Source organism: Pristis pectinata, chromosome 31, assembly GCF_009764475.1.
Source record: "Pristis pectinata isolate sPriPec2 chromosome 31, sPriPec2.1.pri, whole genome shotgun sequence".
Lineage (NCBI taxonomy): Eukaryota > Metazoa > Chordata > Chondrichthyes > Rhinopristiformes > Pristidae > Pristis > Pristis pectinata.
In genome coordinates, this window is record NC_067435.1 from 3,054,462 (window position 1) to 3,081,524 (window position 27,063).

The window sequence follows — 27,063 nt, forward strand, 5'->3', positions numbered from 1 at the left end:
AGCAAAATTAAATATTGTCTAATTTATGGCAAAAAAATAAATGCATTGTGCTGTCATATATACTCCTGCCTCTTAATATAATTTGCAACTCAGATGGCAGCACTCTCCAAGTCAGAAAAATGTGAGTTCAAGCCACCCCAGGGACTGGAGATAAAATTTAGGTCAGTACAGAAACAAGGGAATAAATGAATCATGAACCAAGTTTTTGTGAGCAAGCTCTCCAGGTTCGTACATTACAGGTACGTCAATGATCTTGAATCTTTTACAGGAGGACAGGGGAGTTCAGGTGGACATTCAGTCATTGAGCTATTGATGGTCAGCTAGAGGGAATGAACACCTCCTTGTGTTCCCATTCCTCAACCTTTCCTACATTTGGATTTTCCAGTTGAGGGCACTACAGACATTGTTTGGCATCAAAGTGACGCCCCTCCATTTACCTTCGTTATGCCACATCCCGGATCAGGGAGGACAGAGCACTGAACAGCCATTGGAAAAACACAAAGATACAACTCCTCCCCAGGTTACAAACAGCTGATGTACAGTCCGTACATACAAATGAGCATTTGGGAAACTGGCAGGATGGATTTGCCAGCTGCAGGCATCTGCCGTGTGGGAACTCTGTTCAGGGCAGTATCTGAATGGTTGAGTTACACACCCTGGTTTAACCGCATGTTGCTCTTGGTTGGCCTACGTTTTTATTTAAATACATCGCGGCCGCATTTCCAGCTTGCAAACCGTCTGGGTTATGAACGGTTCTCAGGAACAGAACCCTGTCATAAGCTGGAGAGGACCTGCAGATGACAATGTCAATTTGACATCAGCACTCCCTCTTTGGAGCTCAATACAAGTGACAGGAGCATGAGGTCACGTGATTCCCTTGTACCTGCTCTGGCAGTCGGTAAGATCATGGCCAATTCCCTTACCTCAGCAGCACTTTCCTACACAACCCTGTATCTTCACATTCCCTTCATGTCCAAAAACCCAGCCATCTCTAACTCGAATGAACTCAAGCCTCCACAGCTGCCTTGGAGAGTGAATTCCAAAGATTCAACCCCGCTGGCTGAAGAAATTTCTTTTCCCAAACCTGTCATTTTTGGCCCCCATTCAAGATGCCGCAGCCAGAAGAAAAATCAACTTCACATCTACCCTTCCAAACCACAGAATAATTTGTACAGTTCAGTGCTATCACCTTTCCTCCTCCTAAACCACAGAGCATAGATCCAGTCTGCTCAGTCTTTCCTTACAAGACAAACCCATGATCGCAGGGATCAATCTGGTGAACCCATGCTGCAGTCTCGCAATCACAAGTCAATCCTTCCTTGGGTAGGGAGAGCAGATATTCCACATGCAGTCTCACTTGGGCTTTAAATAATTCGAACAAGACATCTCTACTTTTGTACTCAAATCCTCTTGCAAAGAAGGCCAACATCCCTCTGCCACTACCTGCTTTCTAACCCTCATTTAATATTTAGTGATTCACATACAAGGATGCTCAGGATCCTCTGAACTCCAATGTCTTTTGAATCCTCCCCATCTGAAGAATACTCCACCTTTTATTTTCCATCAAACCTCAAGCACCCTCTCAAGCACACACAAGCCGAGCGCTCATTACCCCATCGACATAATTTAAAGAGATCATCCACTATTTATAGGTTAGCTGCTAGTTGGCTTTTCCTGGCTGTTGCCACGATTCCACGTGAACCTCTTGTAGTTGCTGGTGGAAGAATAAGTGTTCAGTTGTGTGTTTACAAGTTGAAGACTGCAGGGTGGTACGGAAGGTTCTGAAAGATTTCACCGACTACATGCTTCAGGCACAGCCATACATACAGCAAAGGAAACAGGCCCTTCAGCCCGACTGGTCCATGCCATCCAAGATGCCCATCCAAGCTAGTGTCATATGCCCATGTTTGGCCCATATCCCTCTGAACCTTTCCTATCCATGTACCTGTCCAAATGTAAATTGGTAAATTGGTTTATTATTGTCACATGTACAGAGGTACAATGTAAAACTTTGTTTTGCATGCCATCAATACCGATCATTTTATTACAGTGCACTGAGGCAGTACAAGGGAAAACAATAACAGAATGCAGAATAAAGTGTCACAGTTACAAAATGTCTTTTAAAGGTTGTTATTGTACCTGCCTCTTTCTCTGGCAGCTCATTCCATCTACGTACCACCCTCTGGGTGAAAAAGTTGCCCCTCAGGTTCCTATTAAATCTCTCCCCCCCCTCACCCTAAATCCATGCCCTCTACTTCTTCATTTCCCAACCTTGGGGGGAAAAAACTCATTCACCCTATCTATGCCCCTTATGGTTTTAAATACCTCTACAAGGTCACCCTTCAGTCTCCTATGCTCCAAGGAAAAAAGCAATGATTGGCATTCTTGTAATAAGGCATAAATAGGAGAAGTCTGCCACTTAGAACATAGAACAGTACAGCACTGGACAGGCCATTTGGCCCATGTTGTTGTACCAATCTTGATGCCAATTCATACTAAATGTCCTCCTCCTGTGTGTCATCCACATCCCTCCATTCCCTTCATATTCATGTGCAAATGCTGGAATCTGGAGCAACACACACAAGCTGCTGGAGGAACTCAGCAGGTCAGGCAGCATCTATGGAGGGAAATAAGCTGTCGACATTTCAGGTCGAGACCCTTCAACAGGACTGGCAAGGAAGAGGGCAGAAGTCAGAATGAGGAGGTCGGGGGTAGGGGAGGAGTACAGGCTGGCAGGTGAAAGGTGAGCAGCTGAGAGGGAAAGGTACGTGGGTGGGGAAGGGGGATGAAAGAAGCTGAGAGGTGATAGGTGGAAGGGGCAAAGGGCTGAAGGAGGAATCCGGTAGGAGAAGGCAGTAGACATCGGGAAAAAAGGGGAAGGAGGTGGGACATAGGTGAACAGGATATGAGGGTGGGGGAAAGGAAAGAGAAGGGGTGAGGGCCTACTTGTGGAGAACAACCTTTGATTCTCTGACCCAGAAGGTACCTTATATAATCCTGAAGTGCAATAGGAAAGGAATTCTGCTAACTTGGCTGCAGCAATAATTCCAGCATCTTTGAGAGACTTGAGTAGGATTTTGACTTTATTTTACAAGAAGTATGCTCCTTCACCTGTAGGATAGGAGGGGTTTAGAGGGATGTGGGCCAAATGTGGGCAAATGAGACTAGCTTGGTGGGCATGGATGAGTTGGGCCGAAGGGCCTATTTCTATGCTGTATTACTCTGACTCTAATTTTTGAAACATCCTACGAGATAGGTTGGGCCTTTGAATATAAAACGAGGCTACTGGAAACACTAAACACTTTGGAAAGAGTTAACATTCCAGCCTTTTCTGTTTTATTTCAGATTTCCAGCATCTGCAGTACTTTAGCTCTTATGGACCTTTTTATAGTTGTATTGGCAAGACAGTCCAGTATCTGAATCTGCCATTCATCTCAGTGCTGTGCTCCTGTCAGCTTGAATGCCCGTTATCCTTAAAGTACTGAAGTACAGTATCTTTCAGCATAATGCTGATTGTGAATAATATTAAAATACAGCAAGAATTTAAGAAACCATGGGACTAAGCTTTTTCTCAAATTTTAGAGTTGTCTCATTGTGCAAATATCAGCATTCACTTTCATTATGCTGCAAAACTGACAGCGGACTTCAGGACTCCTGGGCATTCATAGTTTAATGCAGAAATCCTCGTCGGTAACTCAGCATTCCTCTACACTGTTGTTTTGCAATCTCCTCTACCAAAGGCAAGTGATCCGACAAAAATAACCTGGTGCCTGGGAACTATTTGTGCTGTAACAGTTTGAAATTGTTGCATCCCTACACATATTTCAGCATCAGAGTCTGGTTTAGAATCAGAAGACTTTCCAAACTATTTGGCCCTAAAAAAAATCAAACTATGAGGATTGTAAATCCCTTGAAAGTTTCATGATGTTTTAATATGCAAGTCAAAAAAATCAGTTGATAGTCCAGCTTCCATCTAGACCTTGTGTATATCCAATCCTTACATTACGCTTTACAGAATACTAAATTAACTAAAATTGAGCTTTTCCTTTCTAGTTTGATGTGAAAATTCTATCAACATGATTGGGTGCTCAACCACTTTGATAGCATCACTGTTGCCAGATGCCTAATATCCTCCAACTCTGATGTCTAACAGTAAATGCCAAGGGGCAGAGATAGCTCTATAAAATCTGCCCCCAAGGATATAGCAAAGTTCTATCATTGCACCACTGACAGCAAAATTCTGTCTCAAAGAATTCCTTTTTGAAGCAAAGTGCAGTGATTTCCAATTTTATCCACATTCAAATGGAATTTTCCCTTTAAAGATCAAATACCGTTCAAGTGAGGATTGAGAAACAAAAAGAGTTACAGATGTGCCAACCCAATAATGCAGACAAAATTCTCATCATCATATGAAATGTAATGCTGAAGACAGTCAACCAAGGTAAAGCCATTGAAAGAAAATCAATTCTGCTTCCAGTTAACAAAGTATAAAGGCATTGCATATTTGGCTGGATTTTCTGTGAGCCAGATTTGAATGCAGCTTTGCAAGACCATTTTGTCCTAATACAGTTCTTGAATTAGCATTTCAATCCAGCGTAATCACATTAACTAATTCTCAACATCAAATATTTCTGGCACTAAGGTCTTCAGTGACAGAGAAGGATGGAAAATCACCTCCCATGTTAATTAAGTGCCCTCAGTCTGTAATGGGGCAGATTGATGCATCGTAAAACGTCTACATGCCGTGCCTTAGCTTTTCCAGCAGAGAGAACCTTTCCCTTTCCTACTGCTTCTTTTCTGCTCTGCAAACATTACGTCTTCCTCCTGTTATTTCTTAACTTTAATGGAAAGATTTGCAAGTAGCTTCTGAAATCCTTCAAGCTCTGGGGCCACAGATGACTGATTTTCTCAGCTTCCTGATGGTGCCATTTTTTTTTCCAAAAAGAAACATTGGTCACTTTATCTTAAATATCAAACTGCTAAAATATTTGAGATACATTACCCAATCGAACTCTCCACCTCTTTCAACGATTTCTCTGCTTCGGAGAATTCATTTCGAGCTTTTTCAGCAACTGAAAGAAAATGACACACAGATAAAGAGGCTACAGGTTTAATGCCCTACTGAGCAGGATGACTTAACTTCGACCAGAATGGTTCAAGAGTTACAGAACTAGCAGCCAGGGTTTAGGATCATTAATCCAGAGAGAGTGGTCTGAATCCCAATACTGCACCTTGGGAATTTAAGTTCAATAATTAAATAAGATCTGCAATTAAAAACAAGAAGGACGCAGTAATGGCAGCTATGAAACTACAACTGTAAAAACCCATCTGTTTCATTAATGTCGACACAGAAGCAAATGCGCTGACTTTACCCAATCTGGGCTATATGTGGGTCCAGTCTCAATAATGTGGTTGACTCTAACTTACCTTCATAGTTTGGGGGCAATTTGGAATGAATAATAAAAGCTGACATTGCTAACAATGTCAACACCTTAATAACAAATAAATATAAAGAGCAAACTTGTTTAGTTGGCATTGGTGAACACCTCTTTACTTCTTCACGAGAATGAAGGTAATGATAGCATTACTGGAACAGATGGTACGTTGAAATGTCTCAAAGTGCTTTATACAATTATAACACATACAGTTACATAAACTGTTACGTGCTGACACAGAACACTGGCATATCAGTGCTTTGCACTAGCTTATGTATTCCCATATTGTAAAGCACAAGGAAAAAGTCAGCGAGTCATTATTTAAACATTCCTTAGAAGAGGAGGATATCGATGATGGCAAGACCCATGTCTGCCGAGCAGCAATGTTGCTGCACAACTCCAGTGATCCAGGATCGACCCTCACCTTAGGTGCTATCTGTGTGGACTTGGTACGTTTTCCCCATGTCCGCCGATTTTCCGCAGGATGTCCCAGTTTCCTTCCACATCCCAAAGATGTGGTGGTTGGTTAAATGGCTGCTGTAAATGACCCCTGGGTGGGTAATCGGAGAATCAGGGGAAGTCAATGGGCATGTGAGAGAACAGGCTACAGTGAAGGAGGTGGGGGAACGCAATGGATGAGAACACCCTGGGAGCTGGCATAGACCCAATGGGCCAAATGGCTTGGGTGTCATAAGAAAATGAGAAATATGAAGAAAAAGGTATGCAAATTTACTTGAAGTATAGATAGGGTACATAGTAGGAAATTCTCTTCCATGCAAGTAGTATCTAAAACTAGAGGTACCTAGGTTTAGATTCAGAGGCAAGAGGTTAGAAGGATCTGGGAAAGAATTTTTTCACTCGAAGGATGGATGGAATCTGGAATGAACTACTTGAGTTGAGGAGGCAAGTACTCTTGTAACTTTTACATATCTAAATGAGTATTTGAATCACCAAAGCATAGAAGGCTGCGGACCAAGTGCTGGTTAACGTGGATTAGTATGGGCGGCCCCCCGCTGGGTGCCGGGGGAACGGGCAGGGCCCTTGCTCGGCGCCAGGGGGAATGGGTGGGCTGAAGAGCCTGCTTCTGTGCTCTGACCATGAGCAGCCTGGGGTCCCAAAGATGCCAATAGTTTACTCTCTTTATAGAATCTGAAACCATCAGTGATGGAGCAGCCAAACCAAAGGCAGGGTTGACAACTGAGCTGCTGAGAAAAAGCTCCCCAGCAACAAGCCTAGGGACGACAAATCCTTCAAAGTACGGATGTTCACCTGGTGTTCATATGTGTGGTGTTTTACACTCCAGCTTTACTCTGCTGGTTAGTTATGTCACAAGGTAGTCTTTTCCATCAGTAAAAAGGCAATGTTGGAATAATGCAGAGATCTGCTGGAGGAACTCAGTAGGTCGAGCAGCATCTGTGGGGGGGGGGGGGGGGGGGGGGGGCGGGAGAGGAATTGTCAATGTTTTGGGTTAAGATCTTGCATGAGTTCCTGCAGCAGATTGAGTGTTGCTGCAGATTCTAGCATCTGTGGTCTCATGTCAACATCGCAATAATATTCTGCCAACCAATAATGAGATGGCAAATGAGGGCCCCATTTGGCTCATTCAGAGAAACTTAAGCGGTTCAATGGGAGGGGCTGCACATTTTTCTTAATATTCTTAGCAAAATGTGTTCATCAAAAATCACATCATTGCAGTTTGTGGGCCAATTTGTTGGTCCATTAGCTAGGTGACTACACTCAAAAGGTCGATTAGCTATAATACAAGAGCAATCCAAGAACATAGAAGTAGCTATGGAGAGTCTTAAGCCAATGCATTTCTGAACTCCAAACGAATCACATTAAACTAGAAGCTGCTTCCATCATTTTCCTCTCTCTCCCCACTAGGGGTCTTTTCTCTCCTTATCCTAACAGACCAGGAGTTACACAGGGAATTTTATGCTTGTAAATACCGGTTTCATATTCCAGTGTGGGTGGTTACCCAGGCAGATTCCAAGATCGATTCAGACAATGACAGATATAAAGCAGTAGTCTCAAAAATCTGAGTAAAAAGTGATGAAAAACAATGTCCTCACTGTAGAAAATTTGCCAAGATTTACGAGAAGTATCATTCCAGATGATGAATGTACTCAGTACACTGTGCCATAAATTTTCGAAGAAGTGTCATATTATTCATACTTAAGACGCAGAAGGCCACTCCACACATTGTCCACACCAGTTAAAAACAAAAGCTTCCCCCCCTCCTGCACCTGCTCCACAGATCTGCAGGTCATTGTTTCTCAAGTACACGTTTAGGCAGGATCAGGGTTTCTGCCTCCACTACTCTTTCGAACAGCAAGTTCCAAACCCCAACCAACCCTCAAGTGAAACTACTTATCCTCATCTCCTATTATTTTAATCCACACCCTCTGGATTTTGACCACTGCCGTCCCAGCACCACAATCTCTCTGCCCTTCACCTCACTGCTCCCCTCCCTCCCACCACAAAGAGAAATTCCTCCTTCCTATTTACTCTATCTAGGTGTCTGAATTTGTTTTACAAAACTCTACTCAAGTCTTTCAGCCTCCTCTGTTCCAAAACAATTCTTGTTATCCAATCATTGCTCAGAGCTACAACTCCCCAGTCCGGGCAACAACTTTATAAATGTGGAGTGAAAGACAAACTGCAGCAGGTCAGGTAGCATCTGTCCAGATGAAGGGTCTCGATCCGAAATGTCAACTGTCCATTTCTATCCACAAATGCTGCCTGACCAGTTGAGTTCCTCCAGCAGTCTGGAGACATCAGAGAGTTTGTTTTTTGCTCCAGATTCCAACATCTGCAGTCTCTTGTGCCTCAGCTTTGTGAATGACTTCTGTACTCTCTCCAGTGCAATCCCACCTTACTGCCATTTGAAATAAAGTTGCAAGAAATACAAGGGTGCTCTTCAATGACTGATGATAGCAATTAAGAGTGAGGCATCTGGTGTACGTCCCTGGTCTGGGTTGAGATGTTCAAAGGTAGCTACTGCACCACTCAAACTAAGCTACAGTCTTTCTTCAGGGTGCTAGCCACTGATCCTTTCAGAGAGGTGGATGAGGTATGGATTAAAAGGATAATGCTTAGATAACATCTTCCTCCACTCTATAATCTAACTGCATTCATGCTGCTCACACGAGCAACATCTCCACAGGTCCACCAAGCCTTTGTGCATTTGTGAGGAAAGGTAACTAGTTAAAATGCTGAATGGTTGGTCTCTTGCAACAGCATAGAACCTCTGAACAACACACAGCACTTTACATTTCACAAAAAACTTCTCTTATTTAGACAAATACAGCAATCAATTTCAATAGCTATGATGAATAACCAATTCAACTAATTTTGTCGATATTTCTGAGAGCATAAATGCTGTACAGAGCTCCTGAAGTTTTGCAGAAAAAATGGTAAAAAAATGAAATCAAATCCTTAGCAAGAAGTTACATAGGATCAGAAGACAGACTCCTCTTGGGTAGGGTTAAGGAACTGCGAGCGTAAAAAGACCCTGATAGGAATTATATACAGGCCTCTGGTTAGTACCCTATATTTGGGGTACATATTACAACAGGAGATAGAAAAGGCATGTAAAAGAAGCAATGTTAAGGTGGCCATAGAGGACTTCAATCTGCAGGTAAGAATGGGAAAATCAGGTTGGCACTGGATCCCAAGAGAAGGCATTTGTAGAATGCCTAGGAGATGGCTTTCTCGAGCACCTTGTGGTCAAGCCCACGAGGGAAAAGGCAATTCTGGGTTTGGTGTTGTGCAATGAACCAGATTTGGTTATGAGCAAGGTAAAGGAACCCTTAAGAGGCAGTGATCACAATATGATAGAATTCACCCTGCAGTTTGAGAGGGAGAAGCTAAAATCGGATGTATCAGTACTAAGAGTTGAGTAAGGGTAATTACAGAGGCATGAGAGAGGAGCTGGCCAAGGTTGATTGGAAGGGAACCCTAGCAGGGATGATGGTAGAGCAGCAATGGCAGGAGTTTCTGAGAGTAATTCGGAAGACGCAGGATCATTTCATCCCCAAAAAAAAAACACTCTAAAGGGAGGATGAGGCAACCGTGGTTGACGAGGGAAGTCAGAGACAGCCTAAAAGCACGAGAGGAAATACAATATTGCAAAAACTAGCAGGAAGCTGGAGGACTAGGAAGCTTTTAAAAATGAACAGAAGGCAACTAAAAAAGCAATAAGGGGGAGAACAGATGAAATATGAAGGCAAGCTAGCTAATAATAAGAGGATACCAGAAGTTTTTCAGATATATAAAGAGTAAAAGAGAGGCAAGAGTGGACATCGGACCACTGGAAAATGACGCTGTAGTAATGGGGAACAAAGAAATGCCAAATGAACTGAATAAGTATTTTGTATCAGTCTTCACTGTGGAAGCCACCAGCAACATGCCAGAAATTTGAGAGTCAGGGGCAGAAGCGAGTGTAGTTGCTATTACTAAGGAGAAGGTGCTTGGGAAACTGAAAGGTCTGAAGGTAGATAAGTCGTCAGGACCAGAAGAACTACACCCCAGGGTCTAAAAGAGGTAGTTGAAGAGATTGTGGAGGCATTAGTAGTGATCTTTCGAGAATCACTAAAGTCAGGAATGGTTCAGTAGGATTCCGCTCTTTAAGAAGGGAGGGAGGCAAAAGATAGGAAAGTATAGGTCAGTTAGCCTGACTTCAGTGGTTGGTAAGATTTTAGAGTCCATTATTAAGGATGAGGTTTCGGGGTCCTTGGAAGTACATGATAAAACAGGCCGAAGTCAGCATGGTTTCCTTAATGGGAGATCCTGCCTGACAAATCTGTTGGAATTCTTTGAGGGATTAACATGCAGGAGAGACAAAGCAGAGTCAGTGGATGTTGTTTACTTGGATTTTCAGAAGGCCTTTGACAAGGTGCCACACATGAGGCTGCTAAACAAGATAGGAGCCCGTAGTATTACAGGAAAGGTACTAGCATGGATAGAAGATTGGCTGACCAGCAGAAGGCAACGAGTGGGAATAAAGGGGGCCTCTTCTGGTTGGCTGCCAGTGACTAGGGGTGTTCCTTAGGGGTCAGTGTTGGGTCCGCTACTTTTCGCGTTATATATTAATTATCCGAATGACGGAATTGATGGCTTTGTGGCCAAGTTTGAGGATGATATAAAGATAGGTGGAGGGACAGGTAGTGTTGAGGAAGCAGGGAGTCTGCAGAAAGACTTGGGACAGGTTGGGAGAATGGGCAAAGAAGTGGCAGAACGAATACGGTGAAGGGAAGTGTAAGGTCATGCACTTTGGTAAAAGGAATAAAGGCATCGACTATTTTCTAAATGGGGAGAAATTTCAGAAATTGGAGGTGCAAAGGGACTTGGAGTCCTAGTGCAGGATTCCCTCAAGGTTAACTTGCAGGTTGAATCAGTAGTAAGGCAGCAAATGCAATGTCAGCATTCATTTCGAGAGGACTAGAATATGAAAGCAAGGATGTAATGCTGAGGCTTTATAAGGCATTGGTCAGACCACATTTGGAGTATTGAGAGCAGTTTTGGGCCCAAACATACCTTTGCTCATTGCCGCCAAAAAGTTCTATTTTGACTTCATCAGTCCACAGGACTTGTTTCCAAAATGCATCAGGCTTGCTTAGATGTTCCTTTGCAAACTTCTGACGCTGAATTTTGTGGTGAGGACGCAGGAAAGTTGGAGAAAAAATGGTGCTGAATTTCATGAAAAGAACACCTCTCCAACTGTTAAGCATGGGGGTGGACGATCATGCTTTGGGCTTGTGTTGCAGCCAGTGCATGGCGAATATTTCACTGGTAGAGGGAAGAATGAATTCAATTAAATACCAGCAAATTCTGGAAGCAAACATCACATTGTCTGTAAAAAAAAAAGCTGAAGATGAAGAGGTTGGCTTCTACAACAGGATAACAATCCTAAACACACCTCAAAATCCACAATGGTCTACCTCAAGAGGCACAAATTGAAGGTTTTGCCATGGCCCTCACAGTCCCCCGACCTAACCATCATTGAAAATCTGTGGATAGACCTCAAAAGAGCAGTGCATGCAGGATGGCCCAAGAATCTCATAGAACTAGAAGCCTTTTGCAAGGAAGAATGGGTGAAAATCCCCCAAACAAGAATTGAAAGACTCTTAGCTGGCTACAAAAAGCGTTTACAAGCTGTGATACTTGCCAAAGGGGGTGTTACTAAGTACTGACCATGCAGGGTGCCCAAACTTTTGCAACGGGCCCTTTTCCTTTTTTGTTATTTTGAAACTGTAAAAGATGTAAAAGTAATCTTGCTTAAAATATTAAAGAAATGTGTCATCTTTAACTTTATGCCTTTTGGAAATCAGGTCATCTTTTACTCGCTTAGCTATTCACAGTAACAGAAATTTTGACCAGGGGTGCCCAAACTTTTGCAGGCCACTGGCATCTGATCTTCAACACTCATCCAAGCAGGCAGAGATACTCTCACTGTGGCTGTGTGCATGCACCTGAATAACAACTCCCTCAGTATTGCATTGATGCTTCAGTACAGGAATGGGGTTCGACCCATCGACTTGAAAAGGGGTTTTACCACCGTATGGTCATCTAAAGAAATATGCAAACTATCAGCACTTCATGCAAGACGGCAGATTTCATAATTGGCTAATGAGTGGAAATACTAGGAACAATGAAAAGGAAAGGCCCCATCACCCCATTTCCATGTCCCCAAGACCCACGCACTTCTTGCAGTGTCCCCTCCTGCAGTTCCCATCTGCCCACCCCACCTCCCTTACCTTGATTCCATGCTCCACCTTCCTCTCCAATCAGATCCCATCTGCAGCCCTTTGTCGCCTCCGCCTATCGCCTCCCATCCTGTCACATTTCCCACTCTCCCCTCCTCCATCTGCCTATCACCCCTCCTCATTTGGACCCACCTATCGCTTGCCAGCTCTCGCTCCACCCCTTCCCCTCACCTCTTCATACTGACCATCTCCCTTCCATCTTCAGTCCAGGTGAAGGGTCTCGACCTGAAACATCGACTGTCCGTTTCCCTCCTGACCCGCTGAGAATCAGATTTATCACTGACATATGATGTGAAATTTGTTGTTTTGCAGCAAGAGTACAGTGCAAAGACATAAAAATTGATAAATTACAAAACAAATAAAATAGTTGCAAAAAAAAAGGAATCATGAGGTAGCGTTCATGAGTTCATGGACCATTCAGAAATCTGATGGCAGAGGGGAAGAAGCTGTTCTGAATCGTTGAGCCTTAGGTCTTCAGGCTCCTGTACCTCCAACATCTTGTTTTTTTTTTGCAATAGCACAGTACCTCTGAACATCCCACAGCACTTCATCGTTATTTTTATATGAAATGTTACCTCTTATTCAGACAAATACAGCAGTCAATTTCAATAGCTATGATGAATAACCAGTTCAGCTAATTTGATGATTATCAGAGCATAAATGATGCACGGGGCGATGAAGTCAAAGACCTCCAAAGGGAATGACAGAACTGGAAAGGCCCCACAAAGGAAGTACATAATGGGTTAAAATAGAACCTCTCTCAAATGGGTCTCCAAGTGTGTAACTACACGCTCATCGCAGGGCCAGTCTCCAGCTTGCAATGGCGCCACAAAGGCTGCAGCTCTGAGCGGAGAGCCAGCAATTTAGGTTGGAAAATGCAGCATTATCCTCCCAGCAGGAACCTGCACCTGCCATCCTCAGAGAGAATGACATCAGCTTTGTGCACGCTGACATAGCCACTTACACAAACACCACCTTCTCTCCTGGGACGACAACTACTCCATATTTCATGACAATCGATTTTTTTTTAAAAACATTCTCACTGTGCAATTTTTTTTTAAAAAGGTACATGGCAAATCCATTTACCCCATTTTGAAAATGGTGCCAGTTTACAGAATGATTTATAAAATTAAATAAAATGTTGTGCTGACGAGGAACAGGAGCAAATTTAATTAAAAAAGGTAATCTTGAGCATGTTGTGTCCCAGAGCAGTTATGTGCCAGGCTGCTGACTAGTAAAGTGCCAGATTGATGGGTCTCACCCAGGATCATCAACTGGGTCAGAATTTCAGGGGGAAAACAGGTCACAAGATACGACGATTTCACTCTGACACGCGAGTGACTGAATATCCTGCAGTCTCCTGTGATTAACAATTAGATTGTTCAATTATAATCCTCAATATGTGGCTCCGCTTTCAATAAAATTGCATGCAGGCACGCAAGGGGGAGGTCTGTGGAGGAGGCATACTCTCTACACTGACAGTTATCAAGGTCTTAAGAGATTTAACCAGATCCCACCAAACTAAATTTGCCAATGTTGTTGAGTAAAGCTGAAGACGACCAGATGCATCCTTTTTCACAACCATGCAATGAAAATATAGTCAATTTCAATGTGCGCGATGTCACAGGCAACAGACTGCAAAACTCAGTCCACTAGTATTCCACCTCCGTCACAGAATCCAGATAAACAGCTATAAATGCATCTGACTCAGAGCGAGATTGTTTCAACTATTTATTATTCTTCCCTGCCATTTTCAGTCACTTTACGCTGTCGCACCATGCTGGCTGGTTTTGAAGTAACAATCTTTATCTGCACTAATAAATATCATACTGATGAACTTATCTCTTCTATCCCATCCTCCTAACGTAGGGGAACACTTGCTTCTCCTCCCCATAAGGAGGCCTATGCAGATTTAGGGTGAGAGGGGTAAGATTTAAAAGGAACCCAAGCGGCAACTTTTTCACACAGAGGACGGTGAGTATATGGAACAAGCTGCCAGAGGAAGTGGTTGAGGCAGGTACAATACCATCATTTAAGAAGCAGTTGGATAGGTACATGGAGGGGCGGGGCCTGGAGGGAAATGGGCTGAACGCATAAATGGGGACTAGCTAGGTGGACAACATGATCGGTATGGACTGGTTGGGCCGAAGGGCCTGTATCTGTGCTGTATTGCTCTATGACTCCATAAGCTTTCATGATGCCTGGTAATATTTCCAAGATGCTGCTTATTTAGAACAAGATAACCAGACTGTGCAGAATCTCCCAATGTAAAGAAATGCTTTACACTTCAATTGATTCAAAAGATATTTCTCCATTTTGAAAATAAAATTTGTTCAAAATGGCAGCTGCAAATGAAGCCTTTTTCCACACAAAAATAATTTTCCATTAGCGGGTGTGATAAAATCCAAACATATTTGCAGTGCAAATAAGCTCAAAGCAGAAAGAAGTCAGACTCTTACTGTCAATTCTGTGTACTCAGATCAAAAAGATTCAGATAAGGCCTTTTTGCTCATTTTGTTGTTTCAGGCCTTGAACTTCAAAAAGAAAAAAAATTCTCTTCAGTTTGTCAAATGAATTGATATCCAGCGGACAGCTTCACTAATCCAGGTCACTTTCATCGATGGAAGCCTGAAACCACTCTGGAACAAGAATAAGGGCTGGTAGGAAACTGCTGGCTCAGCCCTGACCTGTCCTTTGATCTGTTTAGAGACGAAATATAAAGAGGATAAAGCAAGGAAGCAGGAAAAAAAAGCAATGCCAGCAGTTTTCTGCTGCAGTAGCAGCTCTGCTGAAATAGAACAGTTCAGTCTGCAGTGGCCTCTTCTTGCCCTCACCTCTCAGAACAACAACATGCTCAGCAAAGAAGCCAAATTAAAGAAAAGCTGAAGCTGCTCCCCTCATGTTGTCAGGTTGGAAACATGCAACGATGTTGGAGGAATGTTCATGAAAAGATTACATGGATTAGAAATTTACATCAATAAAGTGCATCACATCTCTAGTAAGGTGCTCTTTGCTAGTGAAACAAGTTATTACATATTTATTTTTGTCGCACTGCTTGTCTGGCATTCAGTAATCAATGAACAGATATTTCCTCAACATCTATATACAGGTTGAAACTCTCCAGTCCGGCAGCCTTCAGATCTGACCAGTGCTGGGCCACAGAAAAGGCCCCCTGATCATGTTCCTCTGAGAGGGAGGACTTCTCATTTTAAGTACAATCACTTTAGATACTCCCCAGGTTACGCAAGGGTTCTGAGAATACATAACCCAAAGTTTCCCCAGGTCGGAAATGCTGTTGGCTGAGATTACAGAAGTTGCACTGGTAGGTTAATTAGCTACAGATTAGTACAGATCCTAGTTAGAATTAGTTAATTTGTACAGATCTGTACTACAGATTCAAAACATACCAGACCATGGGAATCTGGAACAACACACAAAAAGCTGGAAGAACTCAGTGGGTCAGCCAGCATCTCTGGACGGAAATGGACAACCAACTTTTCAGGTCGAGACCCTTCTGGACTAGAAAGGGGGAGATAGCCAGTATAAAAAGTCGGTGGGGGGGGGGGGGGGGGGCGCGGTGGCGGAAGGGCTGGAGCTTGAGCTGTGTGTTGAAGGTACTCTGTTGTTTGGTTGGCAACTGTGGGTGATAGGTGGATCCAAGTGATAGGCAGATGGGAGAAGGGGGAGAGTGGGAGTGATGCAAGAAGCTGGGAGGTGATAGGTGGAAGTGACAAAGGTCTGAAAATGGAATCTGACAGGTGAGGACAGCGGAGCATGGAATAAGGGGAAGGCGAGGAGGGAAACCAGTGCGAGGTGTGTGTGGGTGATGGGCAGATTGAGAGGGCGGTGGAGGGGAAAGAGATGGGGTGATGGGGACCAGTGGGATAAGGGAAAAAGGGGCAAAGGGGAGTGGTTACCAGAGGTTAGAGAAATCAATGTTCATGCCATCAGGTTGGAGACCACCAAGGCAGAATATGAGGTCCACAGTTTTTCATGATTGAAGATGAAAGTTCAAACTGAGGTTCATATATCAAAGATCCCCACCATCCGGGCCGTGCCATCTTCTCGCAGCTACCGTCGGGCAGGAGGTACAGAAGCCTGAAGTCCCACACCACCAGGTTCAAGAACAGCTACTTCCCTTCAACCATTCAGTTCTTGAACCAACCGGCACAACCCTAATCACTGCCTCAGTATAGCAACGCTGTGACCACTTTGCACTACAATGGACTTTGTTTCTTTTGTTCTAATTATGTTCTTTCTTATAAAAATCGTGTATAATTTATGATTGCACCTGTGTATACATGTACTTGTGCATATGAGAATAAACTCGGCTTTGAAACTTTGGTAAAGGCTGGGTACAATGGTTAGTTATACTTCCTGCATTCCTCAGAACTGTTGTGCGGTGAAGATCACATCCACTGTTCCTCTAGATGGATAAAGTCCACACTGCCTGCAGGAAGTATCCTAGCTACAACTGTTGCAACACAGGTACAGTGTAGACAAGTGCTGCAGTAATCCACAGAAGATTCTTTAATAGCACCTGTTACATGTAATACCTAGGCTAGGTGATACAGTCATAAGAGAATATCACATACATCTAAGCTCCCCTCCATTGCAGACCATTTCAAGTTGGAAATGTCACCATTCCACCAATGACACCATGTCAAAGTTGCCTACCAAACAGCAAAGTGCCCTCACTGCACGGCAGGGCACCCCCACCTCACAAGCTGCAGCACAAGCAGCATCTCACCCCCAGCTTCTTAAATGCAATTAGGGATGGGCAAGTGCTAACCGCATGCTTTTATTGAATAATTTTATCAAAAACTATTTGTCTCAGTAAGAAGCTGCCCAAAGTTCATCGCAGTCATAGGTAATCATGACCCTGGGTTTACACAAGAACCTATATACCTGACGTCAAGCTTTGCTTAGAACCTTTGTGAAGCACAAGACTAAATCCAACAAGCAAACGATTAGAAAAAGTGCAATGAGCATAACTATTCATACACCTTGACAGAATTAAAACTGCAGGACGACAGGAAAAGAGACATTAGTGTTCTCACAACTGGTATTGTGTCTAGTTCAATGGCCATTACAACACATGATTATACATAGCTATGGTATACACTGTCAACAAAACAAATATGAGAGCATCAGATAAACCCAGCATGTAACTGGCATAGATGTGCCTGAACTAAAAACAGGATATGTTCAGAGTTAATCAATATCTGGATGAAAGAAGTGAGGCAATCTGGCTGATTGACTTCAAAACTCTCCTGTGTATTTCTGGCTGTGTGCTTTTTTTGGATCTCCAGCAATTGTGTTCTTTGACTCATTTAATTTGAGTAACATTTTCACTTGGGCGTATCGGTTTTGTAAATAGTACATCTCCAACGCAAATGCTACTTGGCTCTGCTTCCTGCGTTGGAATCATAAAACAGTACAGATGCGAGCACCATTGTTTGCATGTCGCATCCTGCACGTGTCAGGGAGTGAGCCAGCACTAACTAGAAGAAAACAAGTGTCCTATTAATCTGCATTTAGCTCGCCTAAAAGCTGTTTAGCTGGGATGAAACCTGAATCTAGAATGCACCCAGCAAACATGCCTCAACCTGCAGCAACCCCGGTTTCATTTTGCACTTGCATTGTGTAAACAAGCATCAGACACCCATATGAATTAAATGGCGACACACCTGCAAATTATAAAGAGCAAGACGGTTGTAAATAAAGTAATGATGCACCTGCTCACTCCTCTTCACACTATGGCTATTTATTACAGGTATAACTAAAATATGTAGAAGACTTGCAGCCCCCAAAGGCGATCCTGACCTCATGTTTTGTTTCTGTAATTGCAGGGACAAGCCCCAGTGGCAAATGACACTTAATATTTGCTGAATTGTCAGTTCTAGTCTAATCGCTGTTGTGACTGTTACTACCCAAAGGGGAACTTTATATAAAAAAAATGCTGTTTTCACCTCTTGTGTAAGCCAAGTTGTTTATTCTCCAGTCAAAAACCCATCCCAATGGCCTGATGAATATAAGCATGACTTGATATCTCTGCTGGGTGAAATGACCTTGGCATTCACGGCACCACAACTGAAGAATGCCAGTAAGCCAAGGAACACAAGAGCAGGAGTCAAACAAGGTCTGCACCTCCTACTGCAAGGAATCTAGCCGAGTGCTGCTACTGAATAATGCAATGAGGGCTCAGCTGTGATGCCTCCAGCGACTGAACATCCAGACTTCAATGGCCACATTTGAAAAATTATCCACTACAAGTTTGATACTCCTAATGGAACCATACCCAGCAGGAGGTTTGGGAAGGCCAAACAAGGGAAGAAAGAATACAAAAAGCAGCAGGATACTGAGAAGTCTAGAGGAAGAGAGCTCTTAGGAGGCCATGTACAAAGATCCTTAAATACAGATGAGACATCTGCCTTTATCGGCTGAAGCAAAACATTAGAGCTGAAAATGGATGAAACAGAAGTTGGACCACAGAAAGAGCACGGCGTACAATTCTGGTCACAGGGCAACTGGGAAGTAGCAATGCACTAAAGAGAGTACACGGAAGATTAACACACACAAGCAGCAGGTCAGCAGCATTTATGGAGGGAAATGAACAGTCAACGTTTCGGGCTGAGATCCTTCATCAAGACCATGTCATGTGCACAGAAGGATGCTGGACGGAGAAGCAGCAAAGTACTATTTTCTTTGGCAGAAGGTCAATTACCTGGGGAGTGGTCAGATCTCAGGCTGATGGTGGAAGGAGTAGAGGGCAAATTGAGGGATCAAAATTTCACCTGGAATGGTGAAAGTCACTATCTGAAAAGACAGAAGTAGAAACTCTTCCCAGATCTGAAGAGAGGTTCTAGATTGTATTTCCTGTTTACCATTCTGCAATGTTCTTTTTAGCCAGCATTGACATGATGGGCAGAGTGGCCTCATTCCATTCTGTGAATTTCTAGTTCAATAGGAAGGAACAGGAGAAAAACAAAACATAAACAAACATGCAACACCAAAGGACTAATCAATTGCTGGAACTTCTATTTAACTGCATTCCAATTCTCTGCAATACTTTTGGCAGCATTCTTGCAATTACAGCTTCACAAAGTTTATTACCTTTGTTGTACTGGTTTTGCTCCCACCACTAGAATAAGTCTCTACTATATATGAAAAGTGGGGAACTTTTATTCAGCAATTCCCTTTCATCACCAGACTCTCTCTTCTAAAATACTGATGTTCAAAGTTCCACTTTAAAAAACAAACAGCTTCGCTTCTTTGCAAATACTTAACATATCGTTCTGCACATCTCTCAATATTTATATGCATTTCACAAAACCTGAAGACAAGGAAATACACGCTCTGGTTACCCTGCGGTGGGGAAGTGCAAGGTCCTGCAAAAAGAAGAATCAAAAGGCAGATTATCTAAATGGAGAGAGACTGGAAATGAGTGAACTTCAGAGGGATCCATATGTTCCAGTGCCCGAATCAAAAAAGTTAGTAGGTGGGTCCAACTGGTTGTGAGGGCAAACAGTGTGTTAATTTTTATTGCAACGTGTTTGGAGTTTAAGAATAGGGAGGTTTTGTTTCAGTTGTACAGGGAGTTGGGGAGGCCACACTTGGAATACTGTGCACAGTTTTGGTCCCCTTACTTCAAAAACAAAGGATGCAGTAGCATTGGAGACAGTCCAAAGGAGCTTCACTTGGGAAATTCTTGGGATGAGAGGATTGTTGTATTAAGAGAAGCTAGACAGATTGGGTTTGGATTATAGTGTTTAAAAGACTGAGGGGTGACATTATTCAAACATATAAGATCCTAAGAAGGCTTGATAGGGTAGGTGGTGAGATGTTTCCATTGGAGTCAGAGATACAGGATGGAAATAGGCCCTTTGGCCCATCTGGTCCATGCCAACCAAGATGTCCCATCCAAGTTCATCCCATTTGGCCCATAACCTTCTAAACCTTTCCCATCCATGTACCAGTCCAACTGCCTTTTAAAAGTTGTTATTGTTCCTGCCTCTGACACCATATCCGTAACCATGACTAAAAACAAAAAGGTAACAGTTTGGGAAATTCAGAGTGGGAAATTACTGAGGATACAATGCAGACAACTGAAGATGTGGCCATAAAATGATGGGCAATTAAAGCAGGGATGCACAGGTAGTCAGAGAGACCACATCGCAGTGACCTGTAGGTCAAAAAGACATAACTGATAAAAGTGAAGGGTCACAAAGGAATCATAGTGAAGACCCAAAGCCAACTGTGCTCCAGATCTCAATCCAAGCTGGTAGACAGTCCACTTCAATGAGGTCAACTTAATGATATATTTACCCAGGGAAAGATACAGCTCTCAAATGAAGAAACAAGAACACAGCCCCTTTTAATGAGGTCCTCAGCTGAAGGTTTGAAATCTGCACTTTCACAATTAAGTAGCTGAGATGGAGAGACCTTCCTTCTGTTCAAGGGACAGTAGTAAAGACCAAAGACAATAAGTAGAAATGGCACTCTCCAGAAAAGCTGCATGAATTCAAAGCTAGCTTCAGTGAAGAGAAACATACCATCAATCAGAATTTGTGTTTCTTCATCGTATGCTGGCATCTTCTCTTCATCCGGTTCTTCCTTTTCTGGTAAATAGCTTTGTCGATTCTACAAAGAAAAGGATCATTACCTGTCTGGCAGCTTAAAATGCTGTGTTATCTGTGAGCTAAGTTCATAAACTATACAGACTTCAGAAACTAGTGTCTGATTAACAATACCAGAAGCTGACTGGCACTGAGAATCCAAAACCTCTGTTGGGTCTCGAACCAGACATTTTCAAATATGTATTTAAACAAAACATTGAATATTAAAAACAATTGGAAATACACTAAAAGGTTGTACACATCTCTCAAAATGAACAAATCAAGCTACCAATATCTGTAGTTTATTAGCACAGTACATGTATAGCACATATTTTAGAAACATGGTTTGAATCATAGAAACATACAGCACCAGAAATGGGCTGTCTTGGCCCGCCTGGTCCATGCCAACTATGACACCAATCTATGCTAATTCCATTTGCCTGCATTAGGCCAATATCCTTTTCCGTCTTCCTATCGAAGTAACTGCCCAAACCCCTTCTAAGCATTGTAACTTTACCTCCCTCCACTACCTCTTCTGGCAGCTTGTTCCAGATGTTCACCACCCTGTGTGGGAAAAACATACCCCTCAGATCTCCTTTAAACTTCTCTCCCTCACCTTAAACCTGTGCCCTCTCGTTCTATGCTCCCCAAATCTGGGAAAAAGATTCTGACAACCTGCCCTATCTATGCCCCTCATAATTTCACGAACCTCTACAAGGTCACTCCTCAGCCTCCAACATTCCACTGAGAATAAACCCAGCCTATCCAATCTTTCCCTACAACTACAGCCCTCCGTTTCAGGCGACATCCCAGTGAATCTTTTCTGCACTCTGCCTATTGCTACCACATTCTTCCTGTAGTGTGGTGACTAGAACTGTACACATTACTCTTAAGTGCAGTCGAACCAATGTACAACCACAACATGACGACCCAACTCTTATACTCTTGGTAACTGAGGACTGAGCCACAATTGTAGAATATTAGCACACATTATCAAACTTGGGACATCAAGGAACTGTCGGACTCAATTACTGACTGAATAAAAGTCAATGGGAACAAGCAGTGGCAGTGCTACCATTGAAATGTAAATACAGTAAAATACAATACAAGCACTACAGCCAAGTATACCGCAAACCCACTGAGAGATTAAGAATTTACTTCAAAGCAATGCAGATTACAAATGTTTCGAAATACCTTTTACCTCAAGTGCACAGAAATAAAACGTTTTCTTAGATTCTCATGGATTTTAGAGCTAAATCACAAGTTGAAAAATCAAAGTTAGGTAACCAAGCTGAAACTATAACTGAAGTTATTCTATACGGTCATCATGCCAGAGTCCATGACTTAAAACATCGAACAGTACAGCACAGTACGGGACCCTTTGGCCCATGATGTTTGTACCGGCCTACATAAACCAACCCACAATCAATCTAACCCTTCCCTCCTACACAGCCCATAACCCTCCATTTTTCTTACATCCATGTGCCTAAGAGTCTCTCAAATACCTCTATTGTATTTGCCTCTACCACCACCCCCGGCAGTGCGTTCCAGGCACCCACCACTCTGTAAAAAGACCTAACCCTGACATCCCCCCTAAACTTTCCTACACTCACCTTAAACTGATGTCCTCTGGTATTGGCCATCGCTGCCCTGGGAAAAAGGTGCTGGCTGTCCACTCTATCTATGCCTCTCATCATCTTATGCACCTCCAGCAAGTCACCTCTCATCCTCCATCACTCCAAAGAGAAAAACCTGAGCTCACTCAACCTATCCTCATAAGACATGTTCTCTAATCCAGGCAGCACCCTGGTAAATCTCCTCTGTACCCACTCGAAAGCTTCCACATCCTTCCTATAATGAGGTGACCAGAACTGAACACAATACTCCAAGTGTGGTCTAACCAGAGTTCTATAGAGCTGCAACGTTACCTTATGACTCTGACATAACATGGTTTTCTATGTTCTTTCTCAACCTTGCCTTCTCTCCTGTTCTGAAATACATTTACTGAATGTGCTACAGTTCCCTCTAGCACCTTGCCTTGTCATATTTCATACACACTCTAGGTTTTTTTGGGGCACTAAGGGCAGTGGTATCCAGCCCTACAAACCCAGTTCTTGTGCTGGTGAACCTTTCAATATTTGGCAACTATGAAGAGCAGGGATGCACCTAACCTAGACCCAGAGCACTGATGCAAATTGTCTCAAGTCCACTGATTGCTTCAGCAGGAAGTTACAATTGTTGCAGACCAGTGAATCAGGAACCATTCGTCCTACATAGCCAAGTGGCAGAAGTTTTACTTTATACTTAATCATGTAGACTAGACAATCTTTGAACACTGTCCTAACCCAAAGGCCTAAAGTTCAATCTTGTGTTAAAGAAATGAGTGTGCAGAAGACCTTATAAATAAACTAAAATAATTATCCCAGCTTACTCTATTAACTAGTTATGATTTTTTTTGAAAAAATGAGTATTCACTGCTCTTTTTATGATGCAAAGACAATGGTTTACCACAACCAGACGCTGTAAAATGGACCTTCTGTACCTGTAGAATAGTGGGAGCATTCTGTACCCACTGGAAGACTGCAGCTTCAGTGAAGGTGATGATAATATTTGGTAGGAGGAGGAACCTGGACACACAGTGAGAATTTGAGGTTGGAATTTTTTCCCCCTTTGGCAGCTGTCAAAGGGTACAGCATCAAACGTCTGCAAGCCACCTCTAATTCAATGAAGTTAACTGTGGGGGTTCGAAAGGAATCACAAGCAGGGTTGTCGTGGGCAAAGGAATGCTACTAATACCGCTGTTTGCAGATGGATCAGGTTTCACTTTCAGCTGACAATTTAACACAATGGATATGGTGAAAATTTCCACGGATGTGCAGGTAGCTTATATTGGTTTTTCCAAAGAATCACCCTCAGGGACTCACTTGAATTATTATATAAAACAAAATTATTGACTGGGAGTGAATTCAAAAAGAAGTTATTCAATTCATACAAAACTGTAACAATATCACATTGTATTAGTTGCACAGAGGATTGATATTAATAAGAACCCACTCCATCACTGAAGCAGTTGCATTTGAAAGTAGCTAAGAAACTACTCAATATTTTCAGCTTTGTCAGATACCATTATAGTCTGAGCATTCCACAGTATGTATTGTATAAGCCATCCGAGCCTGAAGAAGGAACATAAACACTTTCATTGCGAAAACCTCCAGTATTCATCCACAAGCAAGAAATGACCACATTCCTTATTGGAAGGGGGAGAGATTTAAGGTGCACTCCAGTCTCCAGGGACCATCAAGTGACTGTGGGATCTTTTTGTTTCCAAGTGACCAAACGCCTCATTTCTTTCCCCAGCCTGTCACTCACCAACAGTTGGGTCAGGAAAAACAATGGTATAACAAAAACGCATCCCGAGTGTCACCTGAAGGAATGCCAGAACATCAGAGAGCAAAGAGATCTCCAGGTTGTTAGACCAACACGTTAAACAGAGAGAGCAACCAAGAGATAAAATGTTATGCTTGTGCAGCATTCTATCAAGGTGGTGTGAGGTCCCAGCCCGAGGAGCTTATGGTAAATGACATGGAGATGTTAACTGCATGGAACTGTACAAAGCAAGGGCAGGTGGTGGGGATTCAGCCAATTAACTCATTACTGGTTTGAGTAGGACAGCCCAGTCCTTCCCATTCCACTGCTTTCACTCTGTAGCCCTGTAAATTATTCTCTCAAGATGCCTATCCTATTCATTTTAGAAAAGCATTCACTGCTCTGGGTTTCAACCATCCCAACAGGAAGTGAATACCAAACTAACTACTCTGCACAAGGAAGATTTCCCTCACATTCCCCTGATACCTTTGCACTGCTAGACATGGACCCCCTCCCAAGTCCTTGAACTTCATACCAACAGAAATGGCTTCCCTTGACTTGCCCTGTCCAAACTACTCATCTTCCTGTAACACATCTGAAATCTCCTACCAACTTTGGAGAACCACAGCTTCTCCAGTTTATCCCTGCAGGTAAAATCTCTCAACCCCAGAACCATGCTTATAAATCTTTTCTGCACTCTCTAAGACTGCGATTACCTTAGGTCAAACTGTGATGGTGGATGGGATAAAAACAGGAGGCTTAAAGATTAGCAGCGTTCAGGCGTCAGAAAGCCCCATCTCCAATAGTGGTATATTCCAACTCACTGAAGAAATAAAGGAAGCCCTGCTCTGAAGTCTTCTCATTATCCTTCTGTGTCAAGGATGCCAGAGGACAGGAGCAATGCAAATATCAAATCGTTATTTGAGTATTGGAGATAAAGCGGGCTGTTACAGATCAATTAGCTTGTCAATTTTTTTGTTGAGAGATGGTTATCAAGGACAAAATATTCTGACATTTAAATAAAAGAGGCCCATAAATGAAAGTCAGCATGGATTTGCTAAAGATAAAAGATGCTTGACTAATTTAAGATGAATTATCTTATATTTACACAAGAGGCCACTCAGCTTAAAGGGTCTATGCCAGCTCCTGGGGAGCAAGCCCATTAGTTCCATTTCCTCTCGCTTTACTTCCACGTACCCCTGCAACTTGCTCTCTGACGTGCCCAAGTCACTTTTGATTGTTTTTGCCATTAACCAACTCTAAGGGGTAATTTATAGCAGCCAATTAACCTACCAGCACACCTTTGGGATTTGGGAGGAAATTCGGCTACCTGGAGGAAACCATTACAGAGAGGACATGCGAATACCACACAGACAGCATTGGAGGTCAGGAATCTAACCTGAAATAGCAGCACTAACTACTGCACCATAATGCCACCCAATTAATTAGTCTATCATATAATTTGTCAACAGCACAGATGAGTAGAGTGCAAGAGATGCCATACAGACTTGGACCTTAATAAAGTGTTTTGACAGACTCAAGCAAAGTTAAAGATCACGCATTTAGGGACAATGACAGTGCCAGTGTCAGTGTCAGGTTAGATAAGGGACAATTTCTATCATCTTCCAAAATCCATTGGATTCCAAAATTGTTTCTGTGGATTAGAATGTTTTAAAGCTGACCGAACTATTTAAGAGCAGTGGGAGAGAGAAAACAGGAACTACTGATTGTTAATGGAACACGAGGGAAGATGCCAGAATCTATAACTGAAGATGTAATCCTCAACTGCAACATCTTGAAAAAAACAATAGGATTAGACAGGGTCAGCATGGATTCATGAAAGGAAAAGCACATTTCACTCATCACCTGGAGTTCTTTGAGGACGTGACCAGATGTGATATATGTGGATTAGCAGAAGGCTTTTAAGGTCCCGTACAGGTTGGTCAATAAGGTTAGGGTAACCCTAAGGTTAGAGCACACATAACTGGGGGCAACATGCTTTCAGAATTGGTTCTCAAGAAGAAAGCAATGGAGCAGTAAACAGATCGTTCTCAGATTAGCAACCTTTGGCTAGTGGGGTACTGCAGAGTACTGTGCTGGACCAGGCCTGTCATAATCTACATGAACAATTTGGCCAAGAGGATTAAGTGTGACATTTCCAGGAATGAGAAGATACAAAAGTGGAACTAAGAGTAGGGAGGAGGACGTAAGGAGGCTTTACATTCAAGCTAAGAGAGGAGGCATGAACACAGCAAGTGCAATATAATATGGATAAATGAGAAGTTATGCCCTGTGATTTGCAAAACAGAAGCAGAGCTCTGTGAGAGATGGCTGAATCTTCAAGTTCAAAAGGGACTTTGTGTCCTCGCTCACAAGTCACTTGAATGTCAACATTCAGACAGGGCAAGCAATTAGGAGAATGAATGTATGTTGGTCTTTATTATTAAAGCATTTGAGTGCAAGGGAAGGTCGGTGGAACCGTGGTGCAGCAGGTGATGCTGCTGCCTCACAGCTCCAGCCACCTGGGTTCCATCCTAAAGTCTGCGCGGATTTTGCACATTCTCCCTCAGTACTTGTGGGTTTCCCCTGGATACTCTGTCCATTCAGTGCTTTGGCCTGCCTGCCCTAGGTAGCCTTGGTCTCAGCAGCAGATAGGAGCTGTCAGGCAGACATGAAATTTTGTGCCAGCGTTGAGGTCTTTATCTTCAAACTCTTTGCGTCAATTGGTCAAAGCAAGCAGTGAAGGTCATCGTCAGTACCTGCCTTCGCTGAGGAGCAGTTCCAAAGACATGGCAAGTAGTCCATGTTTCCAAGGTGTCACAGTGAACCTTGTCAGGGGATGGTGTTAACAGCGGAGGCAAGTTGGAAGAGGACCTT

At 43.0% G+C, this 27,063-nt stretch overlaps 1 protein-coding gene across 1 annotated transcript in view; it reads right to left on the reverse strand.

Annotated features, from left to right (window-relative positions):
- The window catches only part of prkcsh (protein kinase C substrate 80K-H), an 80,689-nt gene that overhangs the window by 19,774 nt on the left and 33,852 nt on the right, over positions 1-27,063 (reverse strand). Inside the window, exons 11-12 of the mRNA XM_052041807.1 lie at positions 20,758-20,845; positions 5,003-5,072 (exon numbers count right to left, since the gene is read on the reverse strand). Of these exons, the coding sequence (XP_051897767.1) occupies positions 5,003-5,072; positions 20,758-20,845 (158 nt within the window). The remainder of the gene's footprint in view (positions 1-5,002; positions 5,073-20,757; positions 20,846-27,063) is intronic.